We start from the raw sequence: 18356 nt of genomic DNA on the forward strand, positions 1-18356 counted from the left end.
GTGTATTGATCGATGATGGATCGGGTCTTAATATTTGTCCTTTGTCAACTCTCAAACAGTTGAACTTTGATTTAGGGAAAGTCCGACAGAACCAAGTTAATGTAAGGGCTTTCGATGGGGGTCAAAGAAATACATTAGGTGCTGTGAATTTGGATATTCAGGTAGGGCCTGTTGATTTCATTATAGAGTGCCAGGTGATGAACATCACCACCAGCTACAACCTATTGTTAGGAAGGCCATGGATCCACATGGCTGGAGCCGTTCCCTCTACTCTCCACCAAATGATAAAGTTTGTAAAGAATGACCGGGAGGTAGTTGTTTATGGTGAGGGGAGGCATTCAAACAGTTGCGCATCAATTATCGATGATATTACCAGAGGTACTGATTTCTATACGGTTGAGCTAGTGAATGCCACTGACGATGATTCGGCCCCACAACCTCTTATGCCGTCTGTTTATAAAATGATAGCCACTGTCATGCTCCAAAATAATTTTGAGCCAGGTTTTGGATTAGGGAAGCACTGCCAAGGAATCATTGAGCCCATTCAGATTCCCGATAAAGGATTAAAGCATGGTTTGGGATATGACCCTACAGAAGACGACGAGGCAGATGTGAAAAATAGGAAGATTGATCGGGTACTCGCTAGGCCAATACCTCACTTGTATATGTCATTTCCAGTGCGAGAATGTGTCAATGATGGCGATCTTGGGGAAGGAATCTGGGATCTTTTTGAAGAAATTGATGCAATCCTAGAGGGAGAAACGGGGACATCGAGTATTCGTCATGCTGAGTCAGGGGAGCAACTGTCTAATTGGACGTCTGCACCGCTCTTAGTCCCTCACTCATCTTGGTAGATAAAGACATATTATCTACTTATTTTTTAAATCAATGGTAGTCCGGAGGAGGCCCGAGACCCACCCTTCGTTTGTTTCTATTTTATTATGCTTTAAGTTACCTTTATGATATTTGAAAAAGGCAAATTGACCCACGGTCATGGCCAAAATTTGTATTTATTTTGGTAAATGAAGGCCTCCTTTATTATGAATTTTACTTGTTATTTGTTTATCGGTCTATATTTTACTTATCTGACTTTGTTTGCTTTTGATTTCAGTAAAAATAACTTAAAACCTGCCAATATCATGTCATGTCACAAGCTAAATGAACAAAATGAGATAGATGGTGATGAGTTTGAGGATTATAATGAAGAGGCTACCATACCTGAACACCTCACCGAGGGTTTGAAACAATTTTAGGATCAGTACAAGCCAAATCAAGAGGAAACTGAGGTTGTGAATCTGGGAGATAACGAGTGTACCAAGGAAACCAGAATCAGTGTCCATTTAACAAAAGCTCAGAGGAAAGAACTTACCAGTTTGCTTGGAGAGTATATCGACATATTTGCTTGGTCTTATGATGATGTGTCAAGTTTGAGTGTAGACATCGTGTCTCATAAATTGCCAATAAATCCGGATTGCAGTCCAGTAAAACAAAAGACTCGAAAATTCAAGCCAGATTTAAGTTTGAAGATCAAAGAAGAGGTTACCAAGCAAATTCAATCTGGAGTTGTGGAAGTGACGAAATATCCGACTTGGTTAGCCAACATTGTTCCAGTCCCTAAGAAGGATGGCAAGATCAGAATCTGTGTTGATTATAGAGATCTGAACAAAGCTAGCCCTAAAGACAACTTTCCATTGCCAAATATCCACATTCTCATTGATAATTGTGCCAAGCATGAGATGCAGTCATTTGTGGATTGCTACACAGGTTATCACCAGATTCTAATGGATGAAGAAGATGCAGAAAAGATAGCATTCATCACACCGTGGGGTGTGTATCACTATCGAGTAATGCCATTTGGTCTTAAAAATGCTGGGGCTACTTACATGAGAGCCATGACAACTATCTTTCATGATATGATTCACAAAGAAATTGAAGTATATATGGATGATGTCATTATCAAATCCCGCGAGAGTGAGGGTCATTTGACTCACTTGAAAAAATTCTTTGATCGTTTGCGCAAATACAATCTAAAATTAAATCCCGCTAAATGTGCTTTTGGAGTGCCAGCTGGCAAGTTATTGGGGTTTATAGTCAGTAGAAGGGGTATCGAGCTTGATCCCTCTAAAATCAAATCGATTCAAGAATTACCTCCACCAAAGACTAAAAAGGAAGTGACGAATTTCTTGGGAAGATTGAACTACATCAGTCGATTTATAGCTCAATCCACGTTGATTTGTTAGCCTATCTTTATCTTTAAGCTACTGAAAAAAGATGCATTGACAAAATGGACTGAAGAATGTCAGACAGCTTTCGAAGCTATCAAAAGTTACTTGTCTAATCCACCGGTGCTAGTTCCTCCGAGGGAAGGAGTTCCATTGTTGCTATATCTGTCTGTCTCAGATAATGCATTTGGATGCGTGCTAGGCCAGCATGATGAGACGGGGAAGAGGGAACGATCAATCTACTACTTAAGCAAGAAGTTTACTCCATACGAGGCTCGTTACACTCTTTTGGAGAAAACTTGTTGTGCTTTAACCTGGATTGCTCAAAAGTTGAGACATTACTTGTCTTCATACACTACATATCTCATTTCCAAGATGGATCCTTTAAAGTATATTTTTCAGAAAGCGATACCCACTAGGAAATTGGCAAAATGGCAGATGTTGCTGAGTGAGTTTGATATTGTGTATGTGACCCAAAAGGCGATAAAAGCACAAGCCTTGGCGGATCATCTCGCAGAAAATCTAGTAGACAAAAAGTATGAACCGCTCAAAACTTATTTTCCCGATGAAGAGGTATTATTTGTAGGAGAAAATATCTCCGAAGCATACCCTGGTTGGAGAGTATTTTTTGATGGAGCGGTGAATCATGAAGGAAGTGGAATTGGAGCAGTCCTAATATCGGAATCTGGCCAATATTACCCTATGGCAGCCAAACTCCGATTTCGTTGCACGAACAACATGGCTGAGTATGAAGCATGCATCATGGGTCTAAAAATGGCGGTCGATAAAGACATTCAAGAGTTGTTGGTAATAGGAGATTCAGATTTGCTGATTCACCAGGTTCAAGGAGAGTGGGCTGTGAAAAATTCGAAGATTGCACCATACGTGAAGTTAGTGCAAAGGTTGTGTAAAAGATTTCGCAAGATCGAGTTTAGGCATACCCCAAGGTTGCAGAACGAATTTGCTGACACTCTTGCTACTATCTCCTCAATGATCAAACATCCAGATACAAGTTACATTGATCCTGTGGAGATATACTTGAAAGAACAACCCGCTCACTGTTCGCATGTAGAAGTAGAACCAGATGGGAGACCTTGGTATTTTGACGTAAAAAGGTATCTAGAAACTGGAACTTATCCAGAGAATGCGACTTTCAATCAGAAGAAAGCAATACGTCGGATGGCTAACAATTTCTTTCCAAGTGGAGAAATCCTTTATAGGAGAACTCCAGATATGGGTCTTCTCAGATGTGTCGATGCTATTGAAGCCACGAAGCTTCTCGAACAGATTCACGCGGGAGTTTGTGGAACTCACATGAATGGGCTTACCTTGGCGAAAAAGATCCTTCGATCCGGCTATTTTTGGATGACTATGGAGCATGATTGTTGTAAGTATATGCAAAAATGTCATCAATGTCAAGTGCATGGTGATTTGATTCGAGTACCTCCTCACGAACTTAATGCTATGAGTTCTCCTTGGCCATTTGTGGCTTGGGGAATGGATGTCATTGGTCCAATAGAGCCATTCGCCTCTAATGGACACATGTTCATTTTAGTTGCTATTGATTACTTCACCAAGTGGGTGGAAGCAGCCTCGTATAAATCAGTCACGAAGAAGGTAGTAGCAGACTTCATCCGTAACAATTTGATATGTAGATTTGGGATACCGAATTCCATCATTACTGATAATGGAGCAAATCTCAATAGTCATTTGATGAAAGAGATATGTGAGCAATTCAAGATTAATCATCGAAACTCAACTACATATCGTCCTCAAATGAATGGAGCCGTAGAAGCTGCCAACAAGAACATCAAAAAGATCTTGAGGAAAATGATTGGCAATCACAGAGGTTGGCATGAAATGTTGCCATATGCTCTGTTGGGATACCGAACAACTGTCAGAACATCAATTGGAGCAACTCCATACTTGCTAGTGTATGGGACGGAGGCCGTAATCCCTGCCGAAGTGGAAATACCTTCATTGAGAATTATTCAAGAAGCTGAATTGAGCAACGCCGATTGGGTTCGTAATCGAATTGAACATTTGGCCTTGATTGATGAAAAGAGAATGACTGCCGTTTGCCATGGTCAACTGTACCAGCAAAGAATGACTCGTGCTTTTAACAAGCGAGTGAGACCAAGAACATTTGAAGTTGGTCAGTTGGTTCTCAAACGCATTTTTCCACATCAAAATGAGTATAAAGGAAAGTTTGCGCCAAATTGGCAAGGACCATACATGGTGCGCCAAGTGTTGTCTGGAGGTGCCTTGATATTATCCGAGATGGATGGACAAGAATGGCCGAAGCCAATCAACTCAGACGCCGTCAAAAGATACTATGTATGAAGGTTCAATATTTTGTAGGTGTGTCATTTGCTTGTAATCGTTTCTATGTTTGTTAATTTTAAAATTAGCCCTCCTATAGGAATGAACTACGTCTGACCTGAATTCTCAAGAATGAGATACGTAGGCGGCCTATGTCGGCTTCGGTCACTTTCTTATTAAAAATCCCTATTCCTTAGTTATCTCCCGAGAAAGGGGAACTACGTTTGACCTGATTCCTGTCTCAACGGGATACGTAGGCGCCACAACAGTTCGGTCTTATCTCCCGTAAGTTCTCTATTTATGATAGAAACTGGGACAGAAATTTTGAGAGGGACTCAAAATTTCAAAGAAAGATCTCTTCACAAGAGAAAACAAGATTGAGGTGCATCAGAAAAGTAATTGGGACAGAATTTTTGATAGGACCTCAAAAATTCTACAAATCTCTTATTGGTAGTATGATATTTACCAAGACATCTAACTGGGACAGAAATTTTTGAGGATGACCTCAAAAATTTTATCTAATATCATCAGAAGGTTTTACTTAACTTCAAAGTTCAAGGTTGGCCTCGAATGATCCCTGACATTGTTGGAAGGTCAATAATCTCCAGCACCATCAGAGTTCAAAGTCAATTACAAAACTTTCTAGTTATGTGAGAACTTCGCAGCTTCAACCTTTAAAAATCCTCAACTGTTTGAACAAGCTAGCAAACATGCTCAAGGTTTTGAATCAAGGATGTTCGTTTGAGCTATGCATGACATGACATGTGGCAGTAACCTTTCTCAAATTGCTTTTCAAAAACTCATCTTTATTAAATCTTTTAATACATCAAATATTTTTTACATAGAAATATTTTGTCTTGTATCTACTGAGAAGTGGGGAATCAGAGCAAGCAATCGAAGATAACAAGACAAGGAGAAAACAAATGGAGAATTCAACACAGATCAATTCATTCAAAACTAACAATTTTTCTGTGGATGCAGATTTATAAAAGACCACTGTATCCCTTCTTTCGGCAAATACAAAGAAGTTAAAAGAACAAAGAGTTTTCAAAATGATGATTTTGTCAACAGGATTCGTCAGACGAAAAGGAGACGTTCAAAAGATGAACAACAACGCCTCTTTCAGATATCCAGCAAACCATGTGCCAAAATGAATATAAAGTGTTTGAAAACGAGCATGATATTCACACACTAATGTCAAAGTGATCAGGCACTTTGTACATATCTTTGAAAATTCTCCCTAAAGATTTTTACTCAGTCATTAATTAAAACGACATTGGGTCTATTACTTATTTTCTTTTGAGTATTGGAAAACGCCAAGGAGTTACTTTCAATGCAAGCATCCATAATGACGTCAAATTATATTCTCCATCCTCAAAGACGTCAAATAGGCATACCTTATAATGCTGTATATGATGATCTAATGCCGTATATGATGATTCATATTTATTTATTATTTGCCCAAGAGGGCCATTCATATTTATTATTCGTCAAGAGGGCCATCCATATTTATTGTCCGTATTATATTACCGGAGGTGGTAATATCATTTGTCAAGAGGGTCATCCATATTTATTGTCCGTATTATATTACCGGAGGTGGTAATATCATTCGCCAAGAGGGCCATTCATATTTATTATTCGTATTATATTATCGGAGGTGGTAATATCATTTGCCAAAAGGGCCATTCATATTTATTATTCGTATTATATTACCGGAGGTGGTAATATCATTCGCCAAGAGGGCCATTCATATTTATTATTCGTGTTATATTACCGGAGGTGGTAATATCATTCGCCAAGAGGGCCATTCATATTTATTATTCGTATTATATTACCGGAGGTGGTAATATCATTGCCAAGAGGGCCATCATTTATCATTTCATTGCCAAGAGGGCCATCATTTATCATTTCATTGCCAAGAGGGCCATCATTTTCATATCATTGCCAAGAGGGCCATCATTTTCATATCATTGCCAAGAGGGCCATCATTTTCATATCATTGCCAAGAGGGCCATCATTTTCATATCATTGCCGAGAGGGCCATCATTTTCATATCATTGCCAAGAGGGCCATCATTTTCATATCACCGCCAAGAGGGCCATCATTTTCATATCATTGTATATTACATCAAAATTGAAACTATTTGCAGTCGGAAAATATATTATAAATCACATCAACTTAGGAAATGCATTTATTTTGTTCTACGTCAAAACCGAAGGAGGTTAACATTCGTACACAGTGATGACACTATCATCTTCTTTGAGTTACATTTTTCTCCTAATGGGTTTTGTTTATGTCTTTGGCGAGATCATCCAAGAGGATAGATTCTCAATTGAACCACAGGTACGAATGACATCAAAAGAATGCAACACAACGTAGAACTTTTCTTAGTAGCAAATTGGAACACGAGTTGAAGAATAACTTCCACCACACCACACCACTACAAGAAGGCATGAGGCATCCCTTTGAGTTTGTTAGTCTCAATTTTGCGCCGGAAAACTTCAACTTGTCACCGAAAGCAATTTCTCAATCTGAGTGACGATACACCAAGAGTTTTGGAAATTATGTCCATGTAAGTTCTTAATTATGGGTGTGAAGCTAGTCACATGCACGGTTAAGAGGTTGCAAGCCTATTTTTCATACTCGATTCATGTATCACTTCTCCCAGTCGAAGGGTGATCTTAGCATAAAAGATCTCCTTTTCAACCGATTGAGTCGAACTACAAGCAGTCTGATTCCTAAGTTTAAGGATATGTAGGCGAGCTCAATTTTGAAAACTCGACTGTACTCCAACAAACCTCCTCATCCAGTTCACAAGCTTTCTGGTTTCTCCATAATTCGACATCAAGATAATTCTGGTATTCTTTCAAAAAATCGTGCATCAAATCAAGCGTCAAAATTGGATTTATCAATTTTCTTTGACCAGAATCTCTTCCATCGACCCTACTCAAAGAAAGGGATAAGTTGTTGACACCCAATTTTGACCATCCATAACTACTTTTCGAATTGCTATCTAAAAAGAATAGACATTTTTTCAAAATTATTTCTTTATTAATTAAATAAGTTTACATTTAGTTTAATAAATAAATCGTATATTTTGATATTCATAATTTATAATATTTTGCTATTTATTAATATTACAACTATTATTTTTATTATTTTTATAATAAGCTTAATACGTTTAAATATTCTTACGTATCTGTTTAGTATATATGTGTGTATTTTGTTTACATAAAGAATATTTATTAACTAAGTTTATTTTATAATTTACTTATTCATATTAACATGCATATGTTATATATCTATTTTAATACGTATTGTATACATGTGCACATAAATTTACTATTTAATTAAATTTATTATATATTTTAGTTAACCATATTAATTATGCATCTATTTTAGTATATGTTATATGCATACGTGCGTCATATATATACATATATACACATATCTGCGTGGCGTATACATAAGTTTGCTTTATATATAAATACGGCTACTTGAATAAATTTATGTTTTTACTTATTCAATATATATATTATGATTATTAATCAATTAGCAATCTATTCAATTTTCTCCATTTGATTTAAAGCATAGTCATTTTATTCAATCCATTTTAATTTCAATCTATACTATATAACCATTTTTAAATCTTAAATCCATCTTTCAATCACAACCATCCATCTCACCTTTATCAATATCAAGATTTAATCCCAACCGCTCAACTCAATTAATGAACGGCTAGGATTACAACTACACTATCAAAATACCCAAACCCTAACCTAAACCAAATTGATTTTTTTGTCTTGCCTCCTTTGGTCATCTTCTCCAAGGAGAAGAAGACAAAAACAAGCCATGGCCGCCCCTTCTACTCTCTCCCTCCGCCACTCTCTTCTTGTCCCCTCATCTCTCTCACGCTATTCCTTTCTCTCTCTCGATACCTTCACGCAGTAGCCATAAGCTGTAAGCAGCCATGGCTGCGCGCCTTCTTCGTCTCCGGCAGCCACGAACAGCGCCACCAACGACGCTGTCAACCACTAACGACAGCCCCTCAACGCTGCCAAATAACGTCGACAGCAGCAGCGAGCTGCTGTCCAAAAGCTCCAGCGAGCTCGAACTCGCGCGATGGTCGACGGAGCAGCTGCGACGGCGATACAGTGAGAAGCTTTCTTCGCGCGAGCTCCGACTTCCAGCGACGATGCGACAACGACAACCACTGGCAGCCTCCAACTAGTGACGACGATCTCTTCGAGTGTCGTTGCTAAATGAACAAGACGATAAATCGAAAACGGATCTTCATAGATCCGTCTTAGTATGGTTTCATTTTACATTTATATATATATATATATATTATGTTATGTTTCTTGCAAATCTAAAATTGTGTATATATTGGTATGGTTGTATTTAAATTTTATGTCATTATATGTGTATATAGATATATATGTTATGTCTCTTGCAAAATAAAAATTTCATAGGATTATTGTATATGTTGGTGTGGTTGTATTTAAATTTTACTATATGTATATGTTATGTTTCTTGTAAATCTAAATTTCATATGATTGTTGTGTATATGTTGGTTTGATTATATTTTGTATTCTAAGTTCTTGATAAGTTCTTTGTTTGGATGATTTAGATCTTTCTCATGTTAGACTCCGTTTATAGATTTTGTTTTCAAAACAAATATTGGATTGATTATCTATTTCAAATGATTTGACAAACTCAAGATTCAAAGATTTTTTGTTCATTAATAATCGATTAACATTATAAAGCATACTATGTTGTTTTGCTCTTGTTTTTGTTCTCATTCATGTTCATAAGCTCATATTTTAATTATACAGAAAATGTAGATCGTTTTTTTAGGTGTTTATTTATTTCTTAGAAACGAAGATTATTATACATGTTCGCATTGGTGTTTTCGGTCTATATTTACATTTTTGTATTTAATTATGGATAAGTATAGTTGATGATTTTTATGGTAAGGTTGTTATCATTTGCCATTGTTTAAATGCATATTCGTTAATTTGGAGGTCAATTTAATAACTTGATGATTTGCTTTCTGAATTTCGGAAGAAGGTTTAATGTTTTAATGATTGTGACATAATTTATTAATTAAAATAATTATAGTAATTAATATTTTTTTTTTTTAAAGATTTGCTAATATGCTATGATCATTTTTTATATTTTATCATAATTAATTTTGTCTTTTTATAAAAATTTGAAATAAAGTTAGTATCTACTACTTTAAATAATTTTAATGTCCCATCACTTTAAAGTTAATGCTCCACTATCTTGGAATAAAACACCTTTTGAGTGGTTTTAGGGGAATCTTGAAAAGTTGTTTGTTTTATCTATCTTTTTTTTGAAGTTTTTGAATTAAAGGGTTTGGCCAATTGTGTTGGTCGGGAGGATTGTCTGTCATCAATGCCTATAAAGACAGAGATAAAACACAAACACAAGATAGACCAGAGTAAGGAGAAAGCTAAGAAAGAAAGAAAATATTTTACTTGATAGAAAAATATCAAACGAAAAAAAAAGGAGGGAGTTTCTTGCATACTTTAACACCACTTCTAGTATTTAGCATTGGGTTTTCAGATTCCTATTTACTTGTTCCTCTAACCAAAGTACCCAGGTTAGTTACAACTTTCTTTATATGTTTGGTTTATTGTTTTACCTTGTTTGTTTGTCTTGTTGAGATATAATTATTATTACGATGTGTCCCTTGTTATTCGTATACTGCTCTGTATCTTCTTCATAGTTTAGCAGGATTGGAACTTCAAAGTTTGAGACGAGAAGAATTCACTTGGGTCGGAGAAGCTACTACATTTTACATCTTTATCTATTCATATTATTTTTATTTATTTATTTACTTTTGTCTAAAAATGTAATAATTTGTAAATATTACATAATGAAATTACTTGGGGAACTATTTAAGAGGGGGAGGGTTTATGTGCTACATGTTTTACTATTCGTATCTACTTGTTAGATTTGTTGATAAAATAGTTGTTTATCTATCTCACCTTAAGCATGTTAGGCTAATTAATTAACCATCAACATGCGTGTCAAAGTATCTAAATTTGGGTTTTTAAATATTACATAATGAATTTGGGTTTTTAAATATTTATTTACTTTTGTCTAAAAATGTAATAATTTGTAAATATTACATAATGAAATTACTTGGGGAACTATTTAAGAGGGGGAGGGTTTATGTGCTACATGTTTTACTATCCGTATCTACTTGTTAGATTTGTTGATAAAATAGTTGTTTATCTATCTCACCTTAAGCATGTTAGGCTAATTAATTAACCATCAACATGCGTGTCAAAGTATTTAAATTTGGGTTTTTAAATATCCGTAGTCATTTCAATATGTTTGTATGTATCTAATTTTGACTTCTTGGAACATCTTCGTATTGTAGGTTTAATAAGTTGCATTTGTCTTAGTGATTTTAAATTGTCATAATGTCATAAAATGCTTATTCAAAAATTAAATTTGTATTATAACTTGTCTTTTAGATATCATATCTTTAGGTGTCTATTGATTAATTTTCAGCATGCAAACTTGCATAGCTACTATGTTCATTTTAACGATAAAATATTACTTTTATCATGCCTATATAAACTATATAAACCCTAGCAAGTCAAATATTGGATATCATATTCAAAGACCCTATTAATATTTTTAGCATGTTATCCGGTAATAATGAATGTTTTTATGATGTTATTTTAATGTAGAAAACCATGCCTACAAAATCTAACAAGTCTTGATCCAATTACTCTATTTAGAAATCGTGCCTATAGGATTCTATAAATATTTCTCATTATGTCAAATGCTTAAATATTATAGACCCTTGTCAATTTATTTTTAGCATGCAAATTAAGTCGATATCATGTCTATGGGCCTTATGAGTATTTCTTTCCATAATGTTATGGTTAAAAATCATGTCTATAGGATTCTAATATATATTTATTACATTATTCTATTTTTGATACCACGCCTACAATTTTAATTAATTTTATGCATATTATGTTACATAGAAATCATGAATACAGTATTTATTTAATAATTTCCAACCTTTTAAGTTCATGAGTGGAAATCATATCCGTAGGATTTTAGTAATTATCTTGTCATATTATTTTATATTAAATTCATATGTATAAATACCTTAATAAATTTTCATCATATCATTTTATTTATGAATCATGCCTACAGTATATTTTATAAATTTTCAGCATGTAATAAAGTATAAACCTTGTTTCCATAAATTCATTAAGATCTTTAATTAATAAATTAAAATGGTCAATAATGTCTTTCTCTTATCACAACTATGCTATAATTAAGATTGTTGTTATATGTTTAATTAATTAAACTTTATTTCTACGACCTTTTGGGCTTGGCGATCACACACACGCTTAATACTTGCTTTGACCCTCACTATTTATCTGTGTTTTCAAGCATGCTAGTTAATTAATATAGAGGCTTATTTGAGATTTTATGTGCTAAGTGACGTCTTATTTGTTTTTATTTGACGATGTGTCTAATTAAGAAACTTATATTTTCTTTAGTCTAACACCTGTCCTAATAGTACGTCCAATGCCTCTTGGATATTAAGTTGGGACGCTAGACACCTTTTAAGACGCTAGTTTTTAATATTTCTTTTAGATCGCTTTAGGATTGAATTAACAAACAAATCTAGGAGGGGTAGGGGTAGATAGGCCCTTCGAAAATGATGGAGATCGACCCGAGCAGAAAACGACAAAATACTATATTTTTGTCTTCCGATTAATAAGCCGGCGCTGATCCGAAGAACATGAGTACATAAATATTTCTACCCTATTTTTAAATACTTTCGTTTGTATATATTTGGGGTAGTTTATTTATTATTTCGTTTGCCTTTTTCTATTATTTAATTAATTGACAATATTTATTTATCCTGTGTTAGTTCTAATATTATTTGTTTAATTTAACTTAATTAAATCCCCTAAAGAGATACCATTTTTGTTTTCATCATTTTTCCTTTATTTTATCATTTTACTAAGTCAAACATTCTTATAAACTATCTTAAATATTTTAAAATTTATATTTTTCTCAAAATTGTTTAATACTTTAATTATTGTTAAAACACATTTTCCCAAAGATAGTCAAATAATTTTCAAATCGTTGGACAACCGCATGTTAGCGGCTATTTTAAGTGCTAAAACCTTCTTAAAATAGTAATATGAACCTCGTACCTTTTTCTCTGAATTTTTAAGACTTAAATCTGTTAGGGTCTTTTAAATTAAGTTTTCTTAATTTCTTTAAAAAATTAAGTGGCGACTCTTCTTTTACTAAAATTGATTTTTTCTTATAAAGATGAAATTAATTTTAAACCACGCCCATTTTTCGACATAACAGAAATGGCGACTCCGCTGGGGATTAATTAGGTTCTAACCATTAGATTTGATAGCTTATTTGACTAACCATTTGGTTTTGTAATAATTAGTAATTCTTGTTTTCCTTAATTGTGCAATTATGTGTTTAGTTTATATATTAAATTGTTATTCGCATTTCATAGCATTTTTCCTATTTGATGTATAGTATATTAAAGAACGATTTTGCGGTACCGCAGTCGGGCTTTTTATACTTAACCCTTTTCGGAACGATCGACAATTTATTGATACGTTATGCGTCCAATGATTGTCGTAAGTTTCAGCCTGAGTTGTCCGCTTGGGTTACCAGTCTTGCAAAAGCCACTCTTAGTCAACCTAGCATAGAGCAAAGCCAAATCCCTAATTTAGTGCATTGGCCTAAGACGACCCAATACCCAAGGCGTATTGAGCCCATTAGAAGCCCACCTTATGTCTATTTGGCCTATTGGTCAATAAAAGACAATCATGCCTATGTGTTTAATTGAAGGATGTATATGTCATTTTAAGCAAATCAATTATCTAATAGGGGTGGGGTAATTTATTTTCTTTTGTAGGATGGACCCGATAGGCGAACCCTTGAGAATCCGAATGGTGACTATACCTCATCCTTACCTCCGAGTGTGGTGGAAATTCATGAACAACGAAGATAAGAAAAAGGTTCGAAGGCCTCAGTTTCAGATCACAGCCTACACAGGAGATAACATGCTGGTATGATTCAGATTGGGAAACATGTCCTACTACTAGAAGATCCATCACAGATTATGCAGTGAAGTTCGGAGAGTCACTAATCTCCTGGAAATCTAAGAAGCAGCAAACAATATCCAGGAGCTCAGCGGAGGTAGAATATAGGAGCATGGCAGTTGTGGTAGCAGAAGGTACTTGGCTACTGGGCTTATTCAGAGAACTTGGAGTAGAGATTCATAAGCCAATAACAGTGTGGAGCGATAGCAAGGCAGCGATTCAACTAGCAGCAAATCCAGTCTATCATGAGAGAACAAAGCACATTGAGATCGACTGTCACTTCATAAGGGACAAGATAAAGGAAGGAACAATAAAGACTGAGTTTGTGAAGACAAATAATCAACAAGCAAACTTGATGACGAAGGGATTAGGCAAGCAGCAACACATGTATCTAATGGACAAGTTGGGAGTGTTGGATGTTATGCACCCTCCAACTTGAGGGGGAGTATTGAAGATAATTAGCTGTTAGTTAGTTGTGAATAAGTTAGCTGATTCTTGTTAGATGATTGGTTGTTAGTTAGTTGTTAATAGTTATTAATAATTTGTTAAGATAGTGGGGCCCACACTAATTAAGGATGGTATATGTACAGGAAGTGTAGATATTTTGTGTACAATTTTGCATTTTGGAATACAAACAGAGCAGTACAAACAGAGCATCCCTAATTGCTCCCCGCCTCTTCTCTTCATCTTCATCTCTTCTCTTCATCTCCTTTCTTCTTCTTCTTCCACAGCTTCCATTGATCATCGAACAATATTCACACTTCCCCCACAATTATATTATTTCCACTTTCTTTGTGGAACCCATTTTAAAGAATAATGTGCTCTCTCCCTTATTTTCTTACTCTTCAGGATATAAATAGCCTCCTTCAATATGTAATACTGACACACAGGAAAAAAAAAATCTCGACTCTCTCTATATCTTTCTATCTTCCTTTATACTTAATTTGCTAAGTTAGTCTGTTTTATAACATGTTATCAGTACGAGCCTCCATCACTTTGACACACACAAAAAAGAAATTTTCTTTTCTTGCTCTTACTCTTCAGGCTATAAATAGTCTCTTTTAGTGTGTAATATTAACACAAAGAAAAAGAAATTCTCTCACTTCTCTCTATATCTTTCTGTCTTCCTTTATACTTAATTTGCTAAGTTAGTCTGTTTTATAACACATTATCAGTACGAGCCTCTATCAGTTTGAGCTATTTTAAAAAGATAACAAAAGGGTAAGGATTTTATTTTCTTAAAATAATTAATATCTCTAAACTTGAATTTGTTGCTCTTGATATATCTAAAAAAGACTACTCATCATAGGTACTAGATACCGAAATACACCTAAAATCGATGAGTCTGGTAGACACTATCAAAGATGACAATAAGACATCTAGTCAAGACCTTGCCAAAACCATGATATTTCTCTACCACCATCTTGACGAGGGATTAAAATTACAGTACCTCACATTAAAAGATCCCCTTAAACTGTGGAAGAATCTAAAAGAAAGATTTGACAACCTGAAGTTGGTCATCCTTCCAAAGACATCTCATGATTGGCTCAATTTGAGACTAATGGATTTTAAAAATATAACTGAATATAATTCTGCCTTGTTTAGAATTATAGCACAGTTAAATTTATGCGGAGAAGAAATCACTGAGCAAGACAAACTTGAAAAAACATAATCCATATTTTCACTCGCGAACATAGTCATGCAATAGCAATATCGCGAAAAGGGTTTTAAAAGATATTCTGAATTACTTTATCATCTTCTTATTGTTGAACGTAATATGGAGCTATTAATAAAAAATCTTGATAGTCAGCCTGGTGATTCTTTGTGTAACAACCCCTAAAATGTTGTATGTCGGTATTTCAATTCTTGACAAAAATAATACAGTCTCTGTATTTTGGGCATAACTTTTCATAGGTTGGTCCAAATTAGGTGATTCAAATTTCTGGGTAATCACAACATCCTTACCTACAACTGTCATGAAGAACATAACTTCAAATTCGGAGTATAAGTAGGTCAAATAAATTAATCTTTGCAAGATATAGTGCTGTGACGGAATTGAGTGTTGATAGAAGAAAATTCATATCGCACTGTAGGTTGTTCCAAATCGGTTGATTCTTGAACGATATGAAACTAGACTTCCATATCTACAATTCTTATGAAGAAACCAAATCCTAATAAGGAATTTATCTTATTCAAACGTAGCTTCGAAAATGAGTATTCTGTTAAAAAGAACTCATCTTACCTACCATGGAAACATCTAGATGCATTTGACATCATGCATGACATAAATTGTCCTCCATTTAACATCATCCATGACATCAATATATTCCATTAAATTTTCAGATTTTTCTTTATAATTATTTTATTTATTGTTAGGTCCCTCTTTCCCACCTATAAATACCCACCTTATTTCCTCATTTTATTCATCAAGCTTTCCTAAGCATTTGTTCTCTCTATATACTTCTTCTCAAATATAGTTTTTGTTTTAGTAGTATAAAAATACTACTCCGGTTATTCTTATACTCCGGGTAGTACACAAAACGCTCCGGCGAGAAGAAAAGGCTAGGGATCCAAGAGTATTCCAATTCGGAGTAAACCTTCGGATTTAAGGTATGTAAGGCTTTCATAGCATCGGATTGAGTTCGTCCATGCGCCCAATATTTAAATTCATTATAATTGAGTTATAGTTGAGTTTTATTCAAATCTTGAATTCTAAATGAATTAATTCTTCTTCTATTGAGTTAGATATATTTATGCATTAATATTATTATTATTGTTATCTCTCATATTATTGGAATTATTGTTCATGGTTACTTTCCCATGAATCCTAATTGATTTGATGTTCATGAATATTTTTACACATGTTTTGAGTAAAAATGTTGGCTTTTTATTATTTTTATTGATAAAAAGAGAGTTATATGAATTAATACTATATATGTATTTTATTGAGTTTTGAAAGAGCAAAAGAGTTGAATTTGAATGAATTTGAGAAAATGATATTTTGAGCAAGATGTTTTGATGAGATGTAAATGATGTTTTTGAAGTATAATGATTGATGAACATGAAATGAGATGAGTTTGATGATTTAAATTAAAGTCCAATGAGACTAGATGATGAGTTTAATATGAGCACATATTTTGAGAGTAGTATTGAGCACCGAGTTGGGTAAGAGTTTAATTGACTCAAACCCCAGAACTACGTAGCCAGCGTAGGATGGAGGCTATGCCTCTTAAGTCCCAAAAAGAGGACTTTGATGAATGGATCCAAGATGGTGATGTCCTTTACCCTGGCAAGGTATTGGATGGATGTGGCAACGACATCGCTTCGTTGTATCATCGCTAGCTCATAAGTGATGGTTGTCGGTTAGAGAAACTCCCAACTGAGTAAGCATTGCTTATTACTATATTTTTTATTATTATATTTTAAACTTGCATTACATATTCATGTTGAGATGATGTTGAGTTCTGAGCTGAGTTTTCTTGAGAGGAGTTTCTTGATATATGTCCTTACCTTCCTGCCATTTTACATACTCGTACATTCCACGTACTGACGTCATTCGACCTGCATCGTTTTATGATGCAGATACAGGTGTTAGAGATCCTCAACAGGCGCATCGTTGAAGATCATTTCTTTTCAGCTATTTGGTGAGTCCTTCTTGTATTCGAAGGAACTCCTTATCCTTTTATTATTGTTGAGTGTGATGTTTCTTTTGAGGTAGCCATGGACATGTCATTGGCACCATCTAAGAGTATTAGAGGCTTCATAGACAGAGTCTGATGATATAATCGGAGTAGTTCTCCTTAGAAACTACTTCTTCTAAGAATTATCTATTTTTCCTTTGATTATGACAATCCCACATTAGTATTATTAAGTCTTCCGCTGATGAACAAATGAGTAATGAGACCAAGTGATTCTCTCGGAAGCCAGAGATGGTTTCTGAGTGTCGGCCACGCCTAGGGTACCCTCTCGGGGCGTGACACTTTGTCACTCCCTAAAGTGAATCAGACAATCTATAACAAACGAAAAAGAAGTTGTGGCCTCAGTCGTGGTCGAAAAAAAATTATAATCATGATGTTCGTCTAGCACTGAGAAATGATCAATAGAATAAAAAGAAGAGTGAAAAGCAAGAAATTATACCAAAGAAAAATTCAGAAAGTATATGTCATAGATATGGAGGTATGAGGCACTATTCACGGACCTGCCGGTCATCAAAACGTCTGGTTCAGTTATATCAGGCATCCTTGAAGCGAACAGAAAATAATTCAAAGACAAACTTTATTTCTGAAGATAATATTGAGCCTATGCATCTAGATGTAGCTGATTTCTTCAATTTTCCAGAATGAAATATGAATATTGATAAGCCTGATAACATTTAAATAATTTTCTTTTCATTTGTCTGTACTAAATAATATGTTTATATTTTTCTAATTCATGTAAATAAATAAAATTTGTATAATGAGTCATGTTTTAATTATAATGTTTACTTTATTTTTTTTCGAAGAAAAATATGGATATCCCTCAAATTTTATTTGGATCAATAATCAATCACGAGGATATTTGTGTAATTAATAGTGGAACGACTCATGCCATTTTTAAAGACAATAAATATTTTTCCTACCTACTTAGAAGAAAAATAAATATTATTACAATTTCTGGTAATTCAAAAATG

The 18356-nt window shown here is 34.5% G+C and overlaps 1 protein-coding gene across 1 annotated transcript; it reads left to right on the top strand.

Moving 5' to 3' along the window:
* The first annotated feature begins 888 nt into the window (after positions 1 to 888).
* Positions 889 to 4565, top strand: LOC129899973 (uncharacterized). The gene is made up of 4 exons (XM_055974968.1): positions 889 to 923; positions 1112 to 1208; positions 1254 to 2171; positions 2259 to 4565. Exons 1-4 carry the CDS (start codon positions 889 to 891, stop codon positions 4563 to 4565), a joined length of 3357 nt encoding a protein of 1118 aa, XP_055830943.1.
* Positions 4566 to 18356: the final 13791 nt, after the last annotated feature.

This window comes from Solanum dulcamara, chromosome 8 (assembly GCF_947179165.1).
Source record: "Solanum dulcamara chromosome 8, daSolDulc1.2, whole genome shotgun sequence".
In the NCBI taxonomy this organism is placed as follows: domain Eukaryota; kingdom Viridiplantae; phylum Streptophyta; class Magnoliopsida; order Solanales; family Solanaceae; genus Solanum; species Solanum dulcamara.